At 35.2% G+C, this 25765-nt stretch overlaps 1 protein-coding gene across 31 annotated transcripts in view; it reads right to left on the reverse strand.

The window, feature by feature from the left end:
* Positions 1 to 1939: 1939 nt before the first annotated feature.
* The window catches only part of CREM (cAMP responsive element modulator), a 65239-nt gene continuing 41413 nt past the window's right edge, over positions 1940 to 25765 (reverse strand). For 10 of the 31 annotated variants that reach the window (XM_001365950.5, XM_003342079.4, XM_056800016.1 and 7 more), the window contains 3 exons: positions 22340 to 22528; positions 10905 to 11061; positions 1940 to 2755 (listed from right to left, as the gene is read on the reverse strand). In XM_001365950.5, coding sequence (XP_001365987.3) covers positions 2611 to 2755; positions 10905 to 11061; positions 22340 to 22528 — 491 coding nt within the window. In that variant the 3' untranslated portion in view covers positions 1940 to 2610. Of the gene's footprint in view, positions 3170 to 10904; positions 11062 to 13407; positions 13545 to 16775; positions 17086 to 17510; positions 17616 to 20569; positions 20589 to 22339; positions 22529 to 25765 lie in introns of those variants that run through there. The other 21 variants (XM_056800023.1, XM_007504728.3, XM_007504722.3 and 18 more) reach the window with 14 other exon arrangements.

Here is a 25765-nt window from a genome sequence, read left to right on the forward strand (position 1 = left end):
AATATATTTAAAACCCAAGCACTCTTTTCACTTCTAATTTGGGTTCTCTTCACTATTTCTGTCTGTACCATTTCATTCTTCCCTCACTCCAACACAGTTCCTTAAATCTTCAAATAATCACTGACTTTTTCCTATATTTCATACTCATTTGTCAATTATCAATATATTCTTCTTCAGAAACATTGTTAAAATTCATTCCTCTTTCTCCATTATGTGGCTATCCTCTGCAATAATCACAGCTCAGGCTCCTAACCGTTTCATAAATATCTTAAATATCCTGATTTATCTCCTTAAATCCACACTGCTGCCAGAATGACCTAGAACATTACCTCATCACTATCCTTGTTTACAGACTTCTTTACTAACATTTATTAATCAAATTTTAAGTCATTAGCATAAAATTTGAGACTTTAAATGAAAAGGTGAATAAGCACCCACCCTATGAACTTATCTATCACTGTTGCTTAACATGGACCCACTATTCCAATCGGACCCTTCTGTCTATCATTCTCCTTTGTATGTCTGGTTTTACTGATGCACAATCTTTTCTTTGAAATGTTCCTTTCCCCTCTGTCTTCATTAATTAAAATTAAATCCTACAGGCCCTTCCCTTTAAAAAATTAAATGCTTTTCTTAGACTAATGCCAACTTAAATGATCCCAAACTCAATTACAGAGAATTTGTTTTCTTCTTATTATGTCATCTTTCCAGCTTGACTATAAGTCTATCAGAGTCTTGTGTATTTTTTGAATCCCTAAGAGTGCCTACCCCAATTATGGGCATATAGTAGACACTTAATAAATAATGTTCAGTTAATGAATTAATGCAAAATACTCTCCTTTTCTTCACCTGAAACTTTCGGTTTTCCTTTCTTTCCTCTTTCTTCTGCTTGTCTTCTTTCCTCATCTTATTTTTCTGCAGGAGAAGAGACAAAAATTTTGATAAGATGAGATGGAGAAGCAGGGGAAGAGAAGACTAAAGGGGAAAGAGCATGTCTTTCTAGAGAATACATGAATAACAGGTCTTAATCCCCTACTTTTTGGAAGCTGGAGATACATAACATGAGGGTGGGGGGAGTGTTTGAAAAGAGTAGGAGAGTAGTGATAGGCAAAGAAGGGTACTCTTTCTCTCTTTCTAGGTATATCTTAATCACTTCTTTCCCTAAAATGGGATGATGTCTAACCCAGGGAAAGCTGCCACAGTCATTCTGATTTAAGATACAAAAAGCAAACAAAATAGGCCATTTATAAAAAACAGATTCTTTATCCTGGGAAAACTTTACTTTTTCACTTGAGGACATGATATATAGTGACAGGCAGGGTTTTCGTTCTATAATTTGAAGTGGCTATTTACTAAAAACAATCATTTTAATAAATGAATTGGGTAGCAGGTAAAATATAGATACATACAACCTGTTAATACAAGCAAAGTTTGATATAGTGAATCTACAAATCTTGCTGAGTCTGAACTGAATGCACTGAAATAAAAATATTTGCTGGACTTTATATTGCTTTAGAATAACAATGAAAATTGCTTCTGGAGGGCTACCTCTACCGAGAGCAAATATTCAAGTAAAGGTCCATTAACAAGAAATCTCCAAACCTTTTTTTTTTCACCCTTCCCAGGGAAAGGCCTATTCTACAGCCCATACACATACTTATATAACATACACTCACACACACACACACACAGATGCACACACACACACACACATATACACACACACAAATTCTTCACCACAGATCTTCTTCTCTGTGTGTAGAACTCCACAGGCCTGGATCAGATGAGACAGTTCAAACAGCCCCAGGGCGAAGATCATGGCACATGTAGAAATAGGTCAATATGCTTTGAGGTGCAGAAGCCCTTAACTCGTTCCAGAAGTTGAAAATGTGTTGTAAGATAACTGCAGATTATGTAACATAAAACTGACACTAAGAGCTTCTGCAAGATCTTTTATATTACACTGTAGATTAAAAACTGCAATACGTGTTTCAGATATTTAAATGAGCACCAAACACTACAAAGTGTAACCAACATGGTTCTATTAAAAACTATCTTCAACCATGGCATTCAAGGACAGCAATACAATATTTTCTTCACAAAGCAACTAATATAAAAATCTGAAAAATGCCATAAATTCATTTATGAGCTACTATTCTCATATAGGTATGTAATCAGAACATACTTTCTATCAACTACTTCCTGAGGTATTTTTGGTGGGTTGATTTTATTGTACTGTTGGATGCATTATCTCTGATCATCCTTTCCTAAAATGATTTTTAAAAGACCTGCAAAATATTTTATTGCGTAGGACACTATTAGTGACACAAAAGAGTGGAAACTGCAAATATGTGGCAATGGAACAAGTCTTACAAATATTGCATTTTAAGAATTTGTTACATACATTTTTTACAGTTTGTCTCCTTTAAAAAACTGAAGTTACAGCTAAGAGTCAACAAAGTACAGTGAAGCATTTCAGGAATGTTAGAAATTATAGTATAAGATGAATGATACAAAGGAAAAAAGCCATAATTCTTGCCGGCTATATATTGTATTGCCTTCAAAAGCAACTGTACATGTTGTAATCAGTTCATAGCGTAAATATTTCTACTAATCTGTTTTGGGAGAGCAAATGTCTTTCAAGGTTTCAAGTTCCTCTATAAGCTTCTTGTTCTGAACTTCCAGCACTGCAACACGACTCTCCAGACATTTTACATATTCTTTCTTTCGACGTCGACATTCTTTAGCAGCTTCCCTGCAAAAAGCAGAAGCAAAAAGGGCAAACAAAAAACCATTTGCATGCTATTGGCAAACAGATTGAAGAAAGCTTGGTATAACTGTGTGATCATGGTTGCATTCCAAATTTTGGAACAACACTCCCAATTCAGTTTCAAATACTAAGCCAAACTGGATTCCCAAGGGTCACAAGTGTCCCTTCCACAAGTCCACCTGGCAATTTGTAGAATTGCTGCATCTCATGCCTTGATTAGAGTTCACAGTAAACAAGGTCCAAGTCAAAGACAGTTACTCTGCTTTATGGCAATAAAGATCTTTGAGGGCCTTGAGTTCCTCAATGAGAGTCTTGTTTTGGTTTTCAAGAACAGCCACACGATTTTCAAGACATTTGACATACTCCTTCTTCTTCCTGCGACACTCCCGAGCAGCTTCCCTGGAACCAACACAAGGCAAATGACTACAGGAACAACCCCCAGAACAACAAAGAATGGCTCAATGAACTGTTCTTCTGCCCCCCAAATTCAACAGCCAATCAAAACTGGTGCTGATTCATACAAAACCGTACAACAATTACAACCAAGCACGGGCCTTTTATAAAGGACTATAATGCAACAAACAACTATGTTCAATTTGCCCAGCATCTGTGTCAAAACTGGATTTTCATAGGCATATGATCGATCCATCACCACAGTGATCAGATCAATGAATTGCTTTTCCATCACACGAAACAATATGACCACATTGCTAGCTGCATTTCCATACTTGACATTTATATTTCCTTTCAATTCTCCTGATGATGATTATCCACCAGGAATCTCGTAATTCTCTCATCCTGAACTGAATTTTACTTGATCAAAAATGCTTAAAGGAATTAATCTTCAGAAAACCTTAATAAGCACCATTGTTAGAGGTTTTGTCTTCAAACTAAAATCTAGGCAAAACAGATAGATTCAACTGCCTTTATCAAGAGATAAACAGTTTGTCAGCTACAAAAGACAACATGTATAAAACAAGTCACAAGAGTGCATTTTTTTTTCACTTCAAGCCCAAATGAAAGGGCACTACCACTAAAAATAAGAGAAATGAGGAGCGGCCTGGATGAAACACAGGGCTCATCACACTAGTCAATTTAAACATGGGACAGGCAGAGCAAAACAACATAGAAATATGAAAGGAAAGCTGCCAAAATAACTCACAAGGGAAGGTCAAAACTTTTTTCTACGATGACATGCATTCAACATCCATTACACTCCATTTAAAAAGCACTAGAAGCATCCATGAAGAAAAGCAGCCAAAGCAACCAAACAAATAAAAAAGGATTAAGTGAAATTAAATTGGTTATTTTCACACACAATGGTCACCAAGAAGTAAAAATTTCAGCCAAAATTTCCTTTTTGGGGTTGGGTGGGGGAAGCAAATATTCAATTAACTCCCTGCAGTATAAACACTATAATTAGCCATTTACTCTTCTTTCTTAGCAACTCTGACATATAACAAAAGTGTAACATCTTAGAATAACCTTGCTTTGTGGCATAGCTGTTACACTGCTAATTCCATCCATCTTAATAAGACAACTTTGGAGCTATTTTTATATAAGAAACAAATCTCTCGACAGTTGAGTTAAATGTATAAAGTAAAAACTAACAATCGTTTTAATTACTTTCAAACTTGAACTTAGTGTAAATATGTCCCAAAAAATAATCCTTTAAGGATTTAATTTTAAGACTGATTCTCACTAATTTGGGAATATTTCTGTTTCAAGCAGTAGGTAGTTTCCTCAGAGGAATCAGCAGTTAGTACTCTCAATGAGATACACCAAAAAGAACAGTGCTTATTTTCTAGTTAAAAAACAATAAAGAGCTATGTCAAAAGTTTTCAGACTCAAATAGGAAATTGGCTTTAATCTAATAAAAGATGCTAATTAATGTAAGTGACACAGTGCAAATTTTAAAAGAAAATCAAGCATATTCACAAATTTGCCAGTTTTAAAAGATTTTCCAACTATTATTTCCACTGGGACTGAAATTGCCTCAGTAAAGTCAAAGTTTTCATTGTATAATTATTTTAACAAATAAAGATCTGAAAGAAAGTTAATTTAATGTTGTAAATTAACAGATTTAAATTTAAATTTTAAAGTTTTAACTTATAGCTAGATTTAAAAAACAATTATATTCCCCTTTTTCTTATTAATACTCTCACAATTCTCTTACGTAGAATTTTCAAGCCCAAAATTTTAAAATTATCTCTCCAAAAGAAGTACATATCTAAACAATGCTTAGATAGGGAAAACACCTGCTATGCCTATTTATAGTTGGCTCAACTTTCACACACTGTTGCCTTATGTGAGAGAAATATGTGGCAAGCAAGTAAGCAAGGATGAGAATACTGGAAGAAATTAAAAACTGCCCTTAATTTAGTAGAAAAGATGTTTGAATAAATTGTTGGTGGGGAAATCACAGGAGTTGGGGGGGGGAGGGAAAAACAGGGGAAAAGGGTCTCAAGAGTTCTTAGATTTGGATCATGAAGTGCAAGTCTATTACCTGAAAAGGGTTAGGTACGAGATATATATACATATGGAGACGCAGAGAGATGGCCTATATAGAGACTCACATACACACACAGAAGACACACAGACACACACATCTTATATAAAGATCTCTGTCTCTCTGTCTCTTTCTCTATAGGCAGATCTCAAGAGAGTGACTGGCAAGCCAATCTTCCACAAACCACAGAGGTCATTTAAAAGGCTCCTCAGAGGACCTTTCATCCTGTCCTCTCATTTTAGAGCTGTAAGTGAGGTCTAGAGGGGCAGGCCATACAAAGCGGATGCAGCAGAGCCGTTCCATTGGATGGTGCAGCCTGAAGCCGGCCAGTTGGCTTTCTCACCACAGAGAGGCTGCTGGGGGTGGGATTTCACGAGTACTGCCAGAGGCCCTCATGTAAACAATCCCTCCCTCTCTGGTCTCTCTGATATCTCCAACTTCATAAGGAAATGCTTTCCTACCAAACTACAGATACTCCTAAGAGCATTTTGATAGTAAGCCTGAACCATCATTTGCTCTTCCATGTGAATGAGTTTTTTCTTGTATTCCCAGAATGTAATGTGGGGCCTGGCACACATAAGGTGCTTATTAATGCCTGCTGACTGACCAATTTATCTGATGCGTTAGGAAAACCTCAAGAATGAATGAAGATTTTTAAGGCACTGAGCCTTAAGGGAACTGAAAAAAGTAGATCCCCCTCATCTTTCTCAAGTGGCCAGGCTTCCATGGCAATTATATACAAATGGTCTCTTTCTCAATCAGGGTGGTGTAGGTGCTATAGGCTGAGGCCAGGAACATTCTACTGCCTGAAGCTCTTTACTTTCTCTGCTAAGCTTTCTGGATACTGAAAACAAAGGTGGAATATGCCAAGCCACACAAGGAATGGAAATCTAGTCATCCCCCCAGCCCCCATCCCAAACATTTACTTCAGACCACCTAGACAGGAAGGCCAAAGAGAGGAGGAGCTTCAGCAAACCGATCCAGAGCTGGGCACAGTAAGCAGGAAAGGAGACGTTTCTGGACGCCCACTAGTGCTCCCTCACTTGCACTCATGTTCTCTCCCCCTCCTACCACTCCTTCTCTGCCAAAAGCAAAGCAGTATTAAATTTTTGGCTGCAAATATCTCACACTTGGAAAAAAAAAAGGAATAGAATGGCATCTGAAGGTTAGAAGGCACCGAGTTTGACTTCCATTTCTGGCAAGATTCTAGAGCATATCCGCATAGGAAAAGTTAATGAAGATGACAGAAAAAAGGAATGGTGGGCACAGAAAGTCAGCACAGGTGTGTGGCAGGGGCAGTGCCACACCAACCCTCTTGCCTTTGCTGACAGGATTACCCGTCTGGCAGATCAGGGAAATTTGCTAATATAGCTGAGATTATAAAAGAGAATTTGGCAAAGTCTCCCATGTAGATGCTTTGGGAAAGAGAAAGAAGCAAGCCTGACAATAATACAGTTAAACAGATTCAGAACAAGCTGAATGGCCAGACGAAAAAGGCAGTTAAGTCAATCAATCGTTCAATCTCATCTACAAAGTGCCCTAGTGAGCTTTGATTTTGACCTTATAATTTTTTATTCTATATTAAAATATTATTATTTTATTCAAAAATTTGGATAAAGGAAGAGATGACCTACTAATCAAATTTGCGGATAACAAAAGCCTAGGAGGGCAGTAGGGTTTCAAAAAGATAATAAAAATATTAGAACAATGGCCTGAAAGGGATATAAGGAAATTTTATATAATAGAAGTATAAGGTCTTAGATGGGAGAACATATAACTAGTTCATCTGAAAAAAAAAAAGAAATTTTAGTGTTAAACAAGCTTAAAGAGTCACCACTGTGATAAGGCAGGCAAGAAAGCCTCCAATATTAAACTGATTCGAGAGGCACAGTGCTCTAGAATAAGAAAATGACAGTCTTGCCATATGCTACCCCAGAACCTCATTTGGGGTACCATATTTAGTCATGGAAATTACTTTGCTCAAGAGTGTTTAGAAGAAGAACTAAGATCTTGAAGAATGATTTCATGCCACTTGAGAACTGACTAAAGGAACTTGGAATGGTATTTAGCCTAAACAGAACAGAACAGTAGGGTAAGAGTGGGAGGGGAGCACATTGTGGCTATTCTCAAATATTTTATGTGCAGTCACATGGAAGAAGGATTAGATTTCCTCTGCTTGGCCCTGGAGAGCAGAAATGAGAACAGTGGTATAAACTGCAGAGACAAAATTTAGGCTTTAGATAAGTCCTAATTATTAAAACTTTTTAAAAATGGAACTAGAATGGGATAAAACAGGAAGTAGGAGGGTTATTTACATGACAAAATAATATTTTAAAATATAAATAATACAAATAAAAATGTATAAAATATATTTTGTTATAAACTATACATAACATATGTAATATATATTTATATCACATATTAATATAAAATAATATAAATTAAGATGATATATAAATTAGATAAATATGTAAATAAGTTCATTTGTACATAAGTAATCAATTTTTCTAATTATATTTGGATAATATAGTACTGTGATATCTCATATTTTATGTAAACAAAGAGTAAGGGATTATGTTTTTGTTTTTAATTATTAGCATCTAGGCTAAGGGCTATGAACATACTAGTTCCTAATATTCTTGTTAAATTTAATTTTTATAAGTTTACAAAATAGCTTTATAATTACAATGCTTTCCAATACATGTCTCAAATGATCACAAAACTATATTAATTCATATCTATCATGATTCTGGCAAAGCAATTTAAAATCAGTCAACCAATAAGCATTTATTAAATGCATTTACAATGTACTAGGCACAGTGCTAGATCCTGGGTATACTAAATATATACAGAATAATTCAAGGCAATTTTGTGAGGGAAATCAGTAAAAATTGCATGGGAGAAGGTGGTGCTTGAACTTTATGTTGGAGGCAACAAGATCCTAAGAGAAAGCGCTAAATAGGGAATACATTCCAGGCCCAAGGGATGTGTCAGGAACAATAAGATAGGAGGTTGGGAAGGGAAAAAAAGAGTAGCTGGGCCAGGTTCAGGTTGAAATGTTTATGGGACACCCAGTTTGACAAGGCCAATTGTCAGCTGGTGATGAGACAATGGCTCAGGAGGCAAGACTCGGGCTAGACACACAGATGAGTGGACTTTGGCATTAAACTCAAAGGAACTGATGAGGTCACCAGGAAAAACTAAATAAGGAAAAAATAGAGGAGAATGAGGATAGAGCTTTGGGGTTTTCCCCTAAAGAAAGTGGGAGTGTGACATGGATGACAAACCAGGAGAGGACACTGAGGAGTGTGTGTTAGAAGGTGACCAACAGTGTTAAGTGCTTCAAATGTCAATTAAAAAGAGAAAAGGCTATCAATGTTGGCAATTAAGAGATTAGATGTGATAGAGAAAGTAGATGCAGTTGAAGGATGAGGGCAGAAGTCAAATGACAAGCAGTTACAAAGGAGGTGAGAGAAGAGGAAGAGGAAGCCACAAGACAAGACAGCATTTTCTTTTGGGAGTCTGGGTGGGAAAGGAAAAGTCGTGCTAGGATGACAGCTAGCAAGGAAAGCAGCATTTTTAAATAGGGAAAACCTACAGAGGAAGAAAGTAAACACATTTTAAAACTGAGTCTTTTCCTGACTCTTGAATGAGACCTATTCCAATCTTTTTTATATATATATTAAAACCCTTACCTTTTGTCTTAGAATCAATACTGGGTATTGGTTCTAAGGCAGAAGAGTGGTAAGGGCTGGGCAATGGGGGTCAAGTGACTTGCCCAGGGTCACACAGCTGGGAAGTGTCTGAGGTCCGATTTGAACCTAGGACCTCCCGTCTCTAGGGCTGGTTCTCAATCCACTGAGCTACCCAGCTGCCCCCTTTGAATGAGACTTATTCCAATCTTTAGGCTTTTTAAAATGTTGAAATCCTGAATCCCAGGGAACGTGAAAGCTATTAAGACCCTAGTGGGCAGATCTCATTTCCCTGAGTTAAGTCTGAGTTTCTCAATGTGGCAATATTTGACTAGGGTCAATCAACTATTCTTTCTAGAGGAGTTTCTCGTCATTATGACAATTTCTCATAATTATTTTGACCTCAATATGTTAAACAGGGCTACTTCTGGTACATAAAAACTGATGCCAATAAAATGTAGGTGAAAATTCTATCTCATGTTTTTATGTCTGTTATTACTCTAAATCCAAAAGGAGTACAAAGAAACATGCAAGCACTGCCATTACAGTTTCCAATGTTTATGTTTTTGAGCAGCAGATGGAGGGTACAATTTCTAAACTAAGGTGATTCCTCTAGAGCATAAACATGTGGGGATCTTCTAACCTGTATCTCAAGTATAATTCTTTACAGCCGCTGACCATGATAGCCAAGGTGTTCATTAGATTTACCAAAGCCATGAGCCATTTAGTCTGCAAGTGCTCAGTGTCAACAAGCCAATGCTGGTATCTGAAATGGTCTGGGCATGCTGTGAGGAGCATCATAATATGGCAAAGTTGTGCGAATGGCTCCTGGGATGCCATTTTTATTCTACAAAAGTCTGCTTCCCACCTTACCACAACATTAAAAAATTAACTAATTAAAAACATTTTTTTAAACCCTTGCCTTCCGTCTTAGAATTGATACAAGTACCAGTTTCAAGGCAGAAGAGTGGTAAGAACTAGGCAATTAACTTGCCCAGGGTCACACAGCTAGGAAGTTATCTGAGGCCAGATCTGAATCTAGGACTGCCTATCTCTAGGCCTGACTTTCAATACACTGAGCCATTTTGCTGCCCCTCATAAAAATTTTTAGAGTTGAAAATAAACAAATCAATATATAACAAATAAAAAAGCTTTTCAAATGTTTCAACTAAACTGAGAAAATCTTTGCTCACTTAAATGCATTGATGCTAATTAGAAATACATTATATTATACTGATATATCAATATAAAGTATTAAACTTTTATATTCTTGAGAAAATGAGCACACTAAAAAGTTCCTTTAAAAGATGTGAAAATAACAGTTAACAATAATATAGCACTTTAAGGTTTATAAAGTGCTTTACAAGTATATTTATTCATTTGATCATCTCCCACCTTTACAGAAAAGGAGGATAAAGTGTGAAACACTATATAGACTGACTAATCTGATACAGTTGTCACTTTCTGACCAACTACAATATTTTCCCCCTTATTTTCCAACAGTTGGCTCTCTGGGAATGGAGAGATACATACTTGGAAATTAAGGTGATGTAAAAATAAAATATATCAATAAAATCTTTAAAATAAACTATTTTTAAAATTAAAATAAAGCTCCTAATCAGTTACCATGAGGGAAAAAAGGTGATTATGAAAGCAATCTTGATTAGCAACAAGCAGGAATGTACTTCCTGCTGATGAAGTCGTTTAATAGCTGAGAACTCTGAATATAGGCCAATCTGATTTCACTGAATTGTGGAACAAAGACTCATGCAAATGTCACAGAACACTTGCCATAGTAGTATTTAAGAAAACAAAAACAAAAACCTCAAATGTTTTCAAACAAAGAAGAAAACTTTTGCCAGAGAAGTATTAGAAAAGTTTCTAGCAGAGAAACTTTTTGCAGTAGTTTCAAATTTTCAGAGAAACATCTTACCTATTTTTCATAAGTCTTAATTCTCGTTTGCGGGTTGCCTCTTCTGCTAGTTGCTGTGGACTATGCAAACTTCCTGGAGAGGCTGCCATTACGACTCCCTGTGGCAAAGCAGTAGTAGGAGTTCGGATCTGGTAAGTTGGCATGTCACCAGTGGCTGCTGCAATAAAACAGAACATTATAAATTTTCTTTAAACTCACAATTTTCAACTTCATATAAAATTGATCTCAATGAAATGGATGGAAACATCAGACCTTGTTTTATAAACTGTAAGGGACTTTATGAGATCAAGGATGGCTTTACTATAAATGATGTCACACAGGCATGTTTTTTCAAATGAAAATTAAGATAGATTACATAACATGTGCCATGCAACAGTGGTATGAGATAGTGCCTTCTCTATTCTCCATAATGCTTTAACTATTCTCTGGAGTTTAAGGCTTTAAAAAAGTGCATCTCTATTTTAGTACTGCAAAAAAAACAATTATGAAGAAAGCTAGATTAATAAATAAGAACCTTGTGCTGCTTTCCTTTTAGGAAAGGGACAAGTAGCTCATATATGAGGTGTAGCATTTGTAAATATAATAACTTCACATACTTTTTTTTGGCCTCATTTATTCATATGAAAAATGCTACCAGGCCACTGGATCTCTAAGATTTTTTATAGCCCCAAGTTCTATGGATCCAGCTCAGTTTCCAATAATTTCATTAGCTATGTCTAAAAGCATGCACCTCAGCAAATATTTAATGAGTGAATGAATAAGTTAAAGAAAAAATAACTTTGGGGGAAAGTACTGTATAAATATAACTTCATAAGGACCACTACTGTGGGGAAAAAATCTGGCATCATCAAAGATATGTATTCATTCTGTTCTACTTATTAAGGTAAAAAAGCATGCTAATACATTTTAGATACCATCTCAAAACAGGTTAAAATAGTTTTCTGCTTAATTTTCAGTTAACCTTTCAACTGACCAATGTAGAACACCCACATGCCATCAGCACTGCAGTTAACTAGGTTGAACGGTATCCTAAAGAGAACACTGAGCATTAAGGTGTCTCCCTCAGAGACATGTATTGAGGAAGTGCGTGAGGTACTGTAGAAATTTAGTTCACACGGTTTAAACTGAAAAAGTTCTCATATCCACCTGGTTTCTTAACATACTTTTATGGGTTCGTTTCTTTCTTGGATTCTTCACATAATTCCTAAGATGCATTAATCAAACTTTAAAATACTTATTTCAAATAAGCCTTATCCTTAAAAGTTTTCATGTTATAACATAGATGAAGTAAAGTTTAGAATGGATTCTTATTTAAGAGGTTAAATGATCTATGCTACAATATGCATTGTTCTCTCTAATCAACAAATGGTTCTAGATTGTAAACTGTTTATACTGACAGCTGCCACTTTAAGAAGTTTTCATAAGGCATTATCAATTTTTGTAAGCCATTATCACAGAACCATTCAGTCTCTTTGCCAATGCCATCAGAGGTAATAGAGGTCCAGGTAATAGCCTTCTCAGTTAAATAATAAATTCCACAGGGCCACTGATTATCTTCTTTATAAACATGACTCCCCAAAGAATCTAGTACATTGTTTCACATAAAATGGCCCATCAAAAAAGGTTAACTGATGGCTTCCATCAAGAGAAAATTATAATCACAGTAGGAAATTATTTAAGAAAGAAATAAGGGTAGAAAATCAGCCAACACACATTTATTAAAGTATCTACTATGTTCCAGGGCACTGTGCTAGATGCTAAGAATACAAAGGGTAAAACACTCCTTACTCTCATAGGGCTTACATTCTAAAAGGAAACCTTTATTTTAAGGAATTCAGAAAATGAATTCTTTAAGCAAATCAAAGAATCAGAACATCACAGCTGAAAAAATGATCATCAATTCATGTTCTCTCATTTTATGGACAAAGGAACTCAGGACCAGAAAGGTGGAATGATTTGCCCAGTGTCCCATCATGTTAGTGGAATTCAAACTAGAGCCTGGTGACTCCAAATGTAGTACTTGTTCCACCACATTATGCAAGTGGACAGCTAAAGTTTTCATTAGTCATCTTCACCTTGCAATATTTGGAAATATTCTCTTTTGCATTACAGACCCCAATTCAAAGAAGCAATCTTCAGGTATATTCTGTTGTCTTTACTGAAAGCATTCATACCCTTCACTACTACCCACTGAAAAGATGTTTAGAAACTAAATTAATATAGTATTCTATGCCTCTGTCATATTTAACTATTAAAGAGAGCTGAAGCTATTTTATTATGGTAAAATTTTACTGCATCAAATATTTTGTAAAATATACAGATTATATGAATTTAGGCTCAATTGGAGAGGGAAATAATATCATGAATAGAGGGTAAGAACTGGAATCAAGCAGACCTAGATTAAAGTTCTACTTCTGATACCAGAGCTTTGTAATCAAGGGCAAGTCACTTTATTTCTTAGAACCCTGAGTAATTCTTTGAAACTATAAATTAGATAACTTGCCTATTTCCACTCATGGACTCCCAAAAGTTCCATACACCAATGAAATCAAAGTCTAGAATAAAAATGGTCCCCAAACCCAATCAGTTGAGGCTTGAAAATGTTTTGTAAGAGATTTTTGTTGTGATGTGATTGCGCATCTATAAGAAGAAAAAAAAATGTGTTTTTAACATATACACAAAAATATATTCTATACATTTGATTTCCAAGGAGGAAAAAAACTAACCAAAGAAATGTTATTGGCAAATACCTAGTGAATTCTGAATTTCTGACTTCGGCTCACTATTTTATAAAGTAATTTTTTAAAAGAATCTTTGAGAAAACATAAACAAACTTTGTTAAAAAATGAGAGGTCCAAGTGGCTAACATATCCATATTTGACAGAAACCAGCCTTCTGTGAACTTTCTTTTCTTAAACCATTCCCTGAGATCATGGATTATCTAACATGAATGCTGGAATCTGAATATCTCATTGCCAAGTGTTAGCTAACACCCAATTCCTGATATAAAAAGCATACATACATGTTTATGCTTTTCTCATAGTCTCACTTAGCAAGTTAGATATGCATTATATATATGTACATATATAATATTTATATGATAGCTATATCAAAATCAAATTTTGTTTTCCAGTGTTTCACAGGAATGAAAATTCCTTAACTCTTTCTTATCTTTGATTGCTATTCTAATACTTCTTCTGGAGAATTCTAAAAGAAACACCAAACTGTGACATACAGAATGTAATAATAATAATAACTAAACCTTTAAAAATTGAAGGAGAAATTATTTTCAAATTACTGCATTTCATCCATAATATATTGTTAGCCAATTTCTCAAAAAGAATGAAAATAAACAAATGTGATATGGATCTTTTTTCTTTAAAGTTTAAGGTTATTTTAAAATGACTAAGAAAGTTAAAAATCACAAAAGGCCAAAAGGTAAGTAAAATAAGCAGAACACAGAATAATCCACAAGGCAGGCTCTATGGGAATAGAGGAAAATCACAACATGTTGTAAAAGGAACATTCTGCAAAATTTCTAAGATGGCTAATTTATTATTATTACAAATGTATATTTACTGATTCTCCAGTAAATATCTACAGAATCACTCCTCTGACCATGTTTCCCATGACTCCTGATTAAAGAACAATATCATCATAAAGTGGCAATGTTTTAATTAATTGATCCAACTTGGAAATATTTCAATTAAATTGTTTATCATTTTATCAAGTAAATACTATAAAACATTTTAAAGGTCAACAGGCAAATATCAAAAGGCATTTTCTTAAAGGCAGCCAGGTGGTTCAGTGGATTGAGAGCCAGGCTTAGAGACGGGAGGGCCTAGGCTCAAATCTGGCCTCAGACACTTCCTAGCTGTGTGATCCTGGGCAAGTCACATAACCTCCACTGTCTAGCCTTTACCATTCTTCTGCCTTGGAATCTATACACAGTATTGATTCTAAGATAGAAGATAAGGGTTTAGGGGGGGAAAGAGCATTTTCTTATCTATTTGTCTTTAAGTTCATGAGGTACTTACTAAATAAATGAGGAGTTATAAAACTAAAAAGTCAGCAGTTTCAGTCATTGAAATAAAATATGAAATATGTCCAGCACTAGTGTTGCTATCCAAATAGAATGCCAAAGAAATAATTTTAACATGCTGTTATAAGCTCAGTAATATCTTCCAAAAATACTCCAAAGTGAAAACAGAAAATATCTATCTTCTTTTTAAAAAAGGGAATCAAGCAAAGAGTCATGACCTTAATTTTTAAAAAATTTATAACCATTTCAATATAACTCATTTCTTTTGTAATCTTATTAATTTTGTGAATTTTAAAACATTATTCTGAAAAGAGTGCTAATGGCCTCATCGGACTGCAAAAGGGGTCTATGACATAAAACAGAATAACATAAAAAATTCCCTCTTTTGTATGCTCTCTGCAATGTGCAAATTTTATTCATACTAAATCGATATGTCTTTAAAAAATGAATGTTTCATGAAAAGGAATAGCGAGGCACATAGTGGTTAAGAAGCTGGCCTCAGAGCCTGTCAGACCCAGGCAAAACTGGGCAACCTGACAAGACTAAATAAAGTTGCAGAGAATATGCCGATTTGTGATCTGTGCTTGTAAAGACAAAGGTCATCACTGAGAGCTATGAAACTGGTACCATATATAACATGTATATAGACAAATCCTAGATATGTAGATACATTCACACACACATATATAATTATGATTGGCAAGTTTCAGCAACTTGACATTTTAAAACTGGGAATCACATTATATATGGCATAATAAAATAAATAAAAACACTTAACATAACAGTACTGCCCATATTACTATTGCCTGGTAAACACAAAATGCTACCAATAGTATACCAGTCAGTTTAATTATATGAAACAATTTTTAAAATAACTGCTATGCAGTGCAAAAATAAAAGTTAATCAAATTTGTATTCAAGCCAATTTTAAACTAATATCAACTCTTAGTGTATTTTTGCATTATTTCTCTTGTTTTTATGATTTTGTCATGTTCATATAATGCTCACATGAGAAATTAAATGGGTTCAGTGAGAGAAATACTAATTACTAACTTGAGAAAAAAATAATCATTTTAAACCTGTGAATTATATTACACATAAGAGATTCATGATTATACATACATGACTAGAGTGTTTTCAAGTATATCAAGAAAATTAAATTTTGAATAAAACATTCAATCCAGGATTTTCAACTGTACATTTTAGCGGATCGATTTTTAAAATCTGATAAATAAAAGAATTTTTAAAATAAAATTTATTCAAGTTCTACTCAGATGGTTGACTTATTTTCTTTTAACCTAAAACAGTGTAGAACCCAAAATAAAATATAATCCATGCTAGAAAGGGAATGAGTTGAAGCGACTGAGGTGTTAAATCATCCTGCATGATTAACTCATTCTAGTCACATTATAAGGTTTTAGAAAAGTCAGCATTAAATACTCAATGTTTTAACCAAATGAATTTTTGTTTAAAGAAGTTAATTTTTCAAGATTAATCTATTTAAAAAACTAAGTCTAAACTAAAACTAAAATCTAAAAAAATAAATGATCTTCTCAAAGTCAGGTGGCACACTAAAAGACAGGAAAATACCTCAAACCCCAAACAAAGTATTTCCCTCACTGAGCACTAGAGAGCACCCCAGTATTAGCAAGTTCTTATATGGCTGTTCAAAAGAAGAAAGCCTTATTCTATATATAGTCTCCTCCAAATACAGCACATGCATTGGGCTCTCTTCTTGAAAGGATTCTCCACTTTACCATATAAGCCTGCTCCATATCTCCTGCGTTCTTGCTCAGGAAAGCATTCCTGCTTTTAAAGCAGGTACTTACCTTTACAGAAAAGAAACACTAAACCTTTTTGTCTATTCAGGTTAACAGCAGCTTTGCAGATGAAGAAAGTGAGCCAACTTAACACTCTAATCTATCCAAAGCATTTGACAAAGCAGAAAGGAACTGACTAACTCAGAGCATGACTCGGAGCTGACGTCAATGTGCATCTTGTTTGGAGTTTAACTTTTCCACTTCCCTGCTGAAACAGGATTCCAGGAAATTTAATGACGTCAGCCTTTTGAACTCAATTAGCTGAGGAACAAACCATTTTAAAACAGAGGAGGAAAGAAATACAGAAGCATTAAGAACATAAGAATGGCAGCTTTTTCTCTCTGTTTTGAGTTCTATTCCTTTGCTTTAGTGCAAATATACCCAAGTCTTATTTCCACTCCCCAATCTGGGCACACTTTTCACTGATTGCTAGGCTAAACTCGCAACAGGTTGCAACAAAGTGCCATGATAGTTCATTCCTGCTGAGCAGAAATCTAAATAACTGAATATTCATAAAAGGGGAAAAAAGAGATTTCCTTGAATAAGCAATGAAATGCTGAATACATTGGTACAATAACATTTCCATGTTATAGTGGTTAGAAGATAGAAAAGGGAGAGATTGCTTGCTGTTTACAATTTTTAATTCCTATTATTGAATAATACCTTAATATTCCCTAATAATTTATCTTTTCTTAAATTCACTATGCAGAATTTATTCTGAAAACACCCATGTAAAATTCCTACCTGTGTCATTTCCAGTTACAGCCATGATCAGCTAGCTTCTGCTTACAGAATTTTTCTTGTTCCTCTAACAGAGTTCAAACAGAAAATGTTCCAAGCTAGCAGCATGCACAGGATGACAAATAGGAGTATTGACATCACAATGACATCACTGGGGGCCTATCAATGCCATCAATTTACTTTGTCACTGAATTGAAGTTCACTGCAACAAAAGCCTAATGAAAGCTCTTGCTAATGAGACTAACTCCCATTTTCTTCCAAAATCTACTCATAAAACTGATTCTAACAACTTATAGAAAATGCCAGGAACATTAGCTTTAAGAATTAAAATAATTTAGAGTTATTTCTCTATTTTATTCTGCCCAAGATTTCAATACAAACATTTATGAAACTTAAAAAATACATTTTTTAAAAAAGTTGATGTACTTGCTAACTCCAGTTTATAGATGTAAAGTTTTGGAGAATGAAAAATTTAAGAAAATGAATAAAAAAAGAACAAGAATGTGGCGATTTTTCTATACTGAAAAAGAAACATTTTTTGACTTAATGTCAATGAGTCAGTTAGAGATTTCTACATAGCCAAAAATTATTTTCTGTTGACTTTATTGGTGGAACAGGCCAATTGTTTTGTTGTTTTTTAAATCACCTATTATGTTAGAATATTCAACATCCTAGTTTAATACTGTAAGAATCTGCGATATCTTTGGCACGGTTATGTCCTCTACTGACACAGAATATAAACCTTCTGACTCAAATGCTAACTCTTTAGAGCTATGGCCAAAAAAACTGTCCCCCTATGGCTGAGCCAAATCCTCAGAATTGAACTAAAATGGTCCTTGGATGATAGGCAGGAAGGAAGCACACAGCTTATACTGGTTTGGGAACCTCACTCTCACCTTGCATTCTACAGGCTTGATTCTTTAAGAACTGAGGATCTCAAACATGCCACAAATAGAGTGGATTTTTAAGATTAAATATGCCAGATCACTCTATTGCAAATAATGATAATATGGAAAAAGTTTTTGAATAATAATACATATAAAACCCAGTGGAAGTGCGCATTGGCTCTGGGAGGAAGAAGGGAAAAGGGGAAGGAAAGAACATGAATCATATAACCATGAGAAAATATTCCAAGTTAATTGAATAAATTAAAAAAAAAGATTAAAAATGCCATACTATAGGAATTTCCTCACCTGAAATTATAATTAGGGGTTCTGAGCACAGGTAATAGTATTGATTTTGGTTATCAAATTTTAGTTTAAATCTCAAAACAGTCCAAAACAATTTTTCTTTTTATTAAAAATGTTGCAAATTCCTACCCCGCCTTCCTTCACTTTGTGTATCTTTTATATTTCTATGTTGCCTGCTCTGATAGCATTGAAGCTCCCTGAAAGTGGGGTTTTCTCATTCTTTGTATTGGGTCTCAGACAAATAGGAGGCACTTGATAAAAGCCTGCTGAGATACTGATCCAAGGAAAGCCAGAGCTTGGTGGATAGAATGCTAGCCTCCCCCACTGTGAGGCTAAAGAGCCTGAGGGTCCCTGCAAAACTGCGCCCTGCATGAACAGAGGGAGTTTCCTCCCCAAAGCTCCTGGCATCGAGAGGAACAACTGATTTCCAGTAAGTTTGTGTTTTGTGTTAAGGGCCCCCACCCCATCCTTGGTTCTCCCCACAGTGCCAGCCTACACACTGCTCTCCTCTCCACTGGGCCAGCTCAGACTCCCGCCGCCTCTCACCTGGACTATTTTATTAGCCTCCTAATTGGTCTCCCTGCCTCCAGCCTCTCCAGCCTCCAATCCATCCTCCAGCAGCTGCCAAACTGATATTCTTAAAAGACAGGACTTGCCATCATGCCACTTCTCTGGGACTTCCAATGGCTTCTAGGATAAAATACACACTCTTCCGTTTGGCACTGCGGCTCCAGCCTGCCTGTCCACTGCTCCTCACCAGCAGCACACCGCTTGCCCTCCTCGGTTCGGGGCCTCTGCAGACACCCCCTGGCCCCTTCCTCCTGCTCCTGCCTTCTCAATGCAGTGACTCTGACCCTGCTTGGTTTGGGGGGGTTTGCAGCATTTTCCCTAAATACGGAAAAAAGCTGAGGATGGATTTAAGTCCTCATGGGCTGCTTGTGAGTCCCCTGATATTACAAACCATTTCATTTTGGTACGTGCATCTCCACCATCTATCGGTGCCAGCCTGAAGTGGGGGGCTACTAAATCTGTTTGGTGAATGCATGGATGAGAGAAATGGCAGAGCCGGGTAGAGACGCTTTAGTGCAACTCGTCCCCACTGGCAGAAAACAAAATCAAATAAAAACTCCCGTCCTACCAACAATGGGCTACACCTGTCGGACGTCTTCCAGAGCTCCGCTTCTCTCCATAACCCTAAAATACAGCCTATTCCAAGGAAAGCAGCATTTTCGCCATTTTACAAGTGAGGAAACAAATGAAAAAAGATCAGCCGAGTTTCTAAAAGTGTTCAAGTTGGGAATGAGGACAGAAATGATGTGTATTTGGGAATGAATGCCGGGTGTCAGATGAAGGCCAGAAAGACTAGATGAATTCAGCAAAGGGAAGACCATTTGGCCTAGCCGGGGAATAACACAGTAGGCCTCTGCTTCTGCCCTGAGGAGAGCCCAGGCCCAGGGAAGATCCTAAAGCCTCTGGGATTTGGGGCTGGGCCTGATGGACAGTTACCACATTTTAGGGACCTTAGAATCATCTCATGCAGTCTTCTCATTTTACAGATGAGGAAACCAAGGCCTAAAGTGGTAAAAAGTAAAAAATGAAAAACACTTTCCCCCAAGGTCAGAGAATAAGTAGCAGAGTCTGCACTAGAATTCATGTTTCCTAATGCCCACCCCAAAATTCTAATAAAAATTTACTATTTTTTGATAGGTTTTTGTATTTTACTAAAAATAATGCTATTTCTGTGTTCTTCTAAGGGATAGTTTAAAACCAATTCCCCAGGAACTTGGTTCTAGTCTGGACCAAGTATAATGGATAGTGTGTTGGCCTTGTGTTCAAGAGAACCTGAATTCGAATCCTGCCTCGGACACTTACTAGCTGTATGATCCTGGACAAGTCACTTAACCTCTTTCAGCCTCAGTTTTCTTATCTGTAAAATGGGGACAACAACAGGGTTGTGAGGATCAAATGAAAGAATATAAAGCGCATCGCAATCCTTTAAGCCCTATGTAAATCTTAGTTATCATCAATATCATCATCATCATCATCATCATATCATTATCATCATCTACTGACAGAATAGTAGGACTGGGTGGAAAACTGGTAACTTATCCAGAGGTCTTCTTGACTCAAATGCTGGCAGAAGGACAAAACTGACTTTCAATCTGACATAAATGTATTGTTTTAATGCCTCAACATAAAATACTCAATTTTACCTTTTCTTTTATCAGTTTTGTACTTTGTCCAGAAAAAACTTACTGGTTTTTTTTAAATCTAATGAGAGGTTGCAGTAGGGAGAAAATGATTGTTCATCACATTTTAAACTATACTTTCCCCTATATAAGATTTATAACAAGTCAAACAAAACAAATTTTCTCTTATATGAGGAAAAACTTCTGGCCAAAGATTAGGGATCAGTGACAGTTAGAAATCAGGAACAATAACAGTTCTTCCAATACTCTGAGTATGTTCCAGATTAGCTATCTGACAGGCAAAGCACATAAAAGGGAAGAGCAATCCTTGGATGGTATGTGTCTGCTGCAAGTTGCAGACTCCCATTGGTGCAAAAATAACAGACCAAAGAACCCAGACTGCTAACCTTCCAAACTAGTGCCAGCAATCTGTACATTGAGTAAATATACCATGCAAGAAGAAAAATGAAATCAATATTTTTTAAAGTGGCATCACTTCACATAAAATATACATATGCAGCACTCTTGACTAATGTTTAATGCCCTTAAGAATATAACTCCTTTAACTGAACAAAATGATTAAAATAATTTATAGTCTATCAAAGTGGCTGGTCATGGAATTATTGCAAAATTATGGGACTGATTTATTTCTAAGTGCTGGAGCTTAGGTGGGGGGGGGGGGGGAGGAAATTGGGAATGCGTGAGCTAAGCCTGTGATTTCATTGGTTTAGGACACTCCCCAGGTAGAAACTCCCTCCAATGATGCTGATTAGCAATTCATCTGGAACTTAACAGTCCTGGAGAACCTGAGAGGTTGACTTGCCCATACTCACAAAGCTAATATGAAGCAGAGGCAGAGCTTAAGCCTGGGTATTCCTTCCTTTGAGGTTGGCCCTCGAGTATCAAACTCACTAGAGAAAATTGGCCCTTTAGAATTCCACGATATTAAGCACAAATCCGTATCGGTTTTGAAATTATCTGGTGGCAATTTAACATCAGTGTGATGACTGGGGGGAAGAAATCTTCCTCAACCATTTGACTATGATTGGGTTTAGTTCATCCCAAAAGAAATGCAACAAAAATTGAGTTCTCATTCCTCAGAGATCAGGAACATCTAGAAATCTTTTATATCACATCTTTGTGACCCAGGAATTAAGGATGTTGATTTAATGGAACAAATTTAATAGTATTTGGATGCTCTCTTACCTTAACTTTACATTAGCTTTAATTTTTTTTTAATGTTCACAAAATTTTACTTCTTCTAATTCTAGTAGGAATTAAGCAATTTATGTTAATGGCTGCTTAGAGGTACTAAGAGATTATATCTTCCTCAGCTCTCTTCCTTGTTAAGTGGCCAATAAAAATCTACTAATGTCATTTGAAAAGCCACACCATGCCAAATGGGTGTGAATCATTTAAAACTATCTAAACTTATTGCATTAATAAAATATACCTTGGACAACAACCTGGCTGCCTGGTACAAAGAACTGCTGTGTGCCATCAGCTGATTGTGCTGCATACTGTACAATTGTAGCACCTGGTGGAGGAGCTCCTGAATTTGTCATTGTTAATGTCTGTAGTCCCTGAACACCATCAGATCCTGGATTAGAAATCTGGATTGTTCCACCTTGGGCTATAGCAACTTAACAGAAAAAAGAAAAGAAACATTAGAAACTGTGAAAAATCATACTTAATACTATAATGGAAAACACAGACTTGGACATTGCTGCTCTCAGGTGCCTTTCTATTTCTCACATCAACACTGATTCTCTGCCTTATTGTGGAATTCTCTTGGTGAACAGACAAGGACTATCAAGTTAAATCAAGGGACATTTCTCCTAAACAACCTTTAAAGTACTCATTTTATGATGGCTCTTTTGGAAGTGGGGTATGGAGATATTGGGGCTCAAAGTGGCTTTAGATCAAGTGATTAATCCACCTTCTTGCCGACTACATATCTGCACTTCTCGCAAGGCACTTGAAAGAGGTCTACAGACAAAATTTTTCATGGTACCTACTGAATTTGCTGCCACAGTGATGTTATATCTCATTTGTCTAGAATGATTTAATACTGGAGACTTTAAACATGGTCCAAAATGATTATCAATGCCTCCCTTACATCTTCTAATTTCATTGAGGTACTTTTAATAGCAGAAAACCAATATTTTTTCTATTAAGGGTAAATGCTAACAGAAATTGGCAACTTTTTTTCTGAATGTTTCTACTTTTAAATAATGAATCTGTGCTTCATTCTGCTTGAGTCATCAGAAAATGAAAATCTAACTAAGTCTTTCATATTAAAGAGCACTATGGGGTATATAGCTCTTTCATACATGTTCAAAGATATCAAAAACAGACTCTTAAGTAGTTTCATCCCTTCCATGCCTGACAAGTGAACGTAATATTTTGGCTAGAATATCACATTCTTAAAAACACTAAGGTTTAAAGACACATTTTTAGTAATAGTCTAATGTTAAAAAGATAAAACAATATCACCCTTCTTTACCCACCAGATTAAAAGACATTTTGATTTTTTTTGGTGATGGTGGATGGGAGGGGTGAAATTTTAGAATTAAAAGCCATGTTTCAGGGCCAGGGTATGAGCTTAAGTGTAACAAAGTATCTTTGGGGGAAATAGGAGGTCCTTCAATCAAAAGTCTAAAACACCCAATTAAACTTAAAAAAAAAAAAAGATAAAAAAATGCTAGAATTTAATAGTTCTAAAGTGGAATTTAGATATAAGTAAATAATATAATAAAGTTATTTAAAACAACACATTCAGGACAGGTGTGGGTCAATTTCAAACTTCCATTATTACTAGTAAGCTAAGTAAATGACCATTTAGAGATTGATATATTGATGGGGAAAATTTAAATACCCAGGTAAATTTTTCACCCAAAAGTTCTGGCAAGTAAGAGTTTTGGGAGAAGTTTCCTGAATTTTGGCATATCATTGGGACTGATTTAAATAACAAAATGAGAGGAGCTAAAGAATTCTTATAAAATTATTAACAAGAGAAAAATGTCACTGAATATATTTAGCATTTAAGATAAATTAAATAAACATCATAGGAGAAGAGGTTCAAAGTTCAATTAAAACATTATAGAAATGTGATTAATCAGAATACTTAAGAAATGTGCTTGTACTTTGGCTCGCTTTATTTTCAAATTAAGCCTTTTGTTTCAATTCTTGTTGAAAATCATTCTAAAATACATTTGTCCACTTTTCCTACCTTTGTAAGTAGACTATACTGGATATTCTTTGATGTTTCGGGGTCTTACAGTGCTTCAGGATCATCATTCTGAACATCGTTTCTCAGTGTAAAGGACTACAGAATTAAAGGGGTAGGAGGTTGGACTAAATGGGTACTGATCCCAGAATATAATCAGAAGTTCATTTTCTCTCTAAATTCTCAAAAAGAATTTGTTTTGTGATTTCCCCTTCTCCTCAAATTGAAACAATGTCAATAAATTGTGGATGATCAAAATTTATGAATATAAACATAAACATACATTCTTCTATAATTCAAATTCTGACTCTGTATGACATTAAGACTTAAATGAAATATATTTAAATTTAACAATGATCAGATGCTACTTTTTAGAAACTAGGGTACTTAAAAGATTTGAAAAGTATTAATTGCTGAATTTTTTTTGAAATGCATGTTTTGGAATTCATATTTCATGTACACCTGACAAAAAATGTTATGCCAAAGACACAGAAAATAAGCAAAATATGGGATCTTTACTACTCACAACTAGCAGAAAAAAATTTTTGAAGATATAAATACACATAAATTATAATATTTTAATATTAAAATATTTGAAATTTGATGGTTTTAACATAGCAAAGGATCAATCAGTTAATATGGATATAACAAATTAAATTTTGTTACAAAATATTTGAAAAAAAAAAGACATTAAGACCTGAACCTAACAATATGACTTCACAGTAGCAGTTTAAACAAAAGCATGATTAGTTATTTTAATAATTGCTTCTCTCTATGGTAAAAAGCAACAGTTTTCATATATGATTTCTCTGAATTTAGGACCTCCAAATTTAAAATGTGTTCATACTATTTTGTCCCATTTAATAATTATAAAGCAGTAAAGAGGAGTGATTGGTTTAAAATGCATTATGGAAATCAACATCTTACTGTACTACTGACTGAATCTAAATGAAATTTCTAAAACATGTGAAATTGTTGTAAAATCTGACCTCGCCAATGCCACAAAGCATTCTTCTTCAAGATACTTGTCATGTAGATCACAACAGTTTTAAGCTGGAAAGGGCTCTTTAAAATAAGAAAACTAAAGCTTCCAGAGAGTAGGTGGCATAAAAAAGAAAATTCTTAAGCTAGTAATGTTCTAAAATCTAGATCATATTCCTGACTTTCCTTATTAACTACTACTTCTTCTTTAAATAACACTAGAAATAATTATTAAAAAAAAAACAACCTTAAAAGCCAGACAGTACTGGCAGATTCATCAAATACTATACCCTGATTTTATAGTTGGAGGAACTAGGGACTGGAAGTGAAACAACACACTTTTATAATTATAGAGAAAATTAAGTAGCAAAGATGAGATTAGAAATCAAGTCATTTAATTCCGAATGCAGTACTCCTTTCAGAAAATTAAGTAGCAAAAATGAGATTAGAAACCAACTCATTTAGTTCCTAATGCAGTACTCCTTTCACAATCCTATGCTGCCTCTTTTTAGAGCCTTGGATACTGAATTTTGTCCAAAAATGTTTTGAAAGATTAAATAAATTATGCCCAAATGGCTCTCTTTTTTCTAGATGCTTTTTTTCTCTGTCAAAGAGCTCCAGAAAAGTAAGTTAAGAGGAGGCTACCTAAATTATTTCTGAGTTATCTTT

The sequence above is a fragment of the Monodelphis domestica genome, chromosome 5, assembly GCF_027887165.1.
Source record: "Monodelphis domestica isolate mMonDom1 chromosome 5, mMonDom1.pri, whole genome shotgun sequence".
NCBI lineage: Eukaryota > Metazoa > Chordata > Mammalia > Didelphimorphia > Didelphidae > Monodelphis > Monodelphis domestica.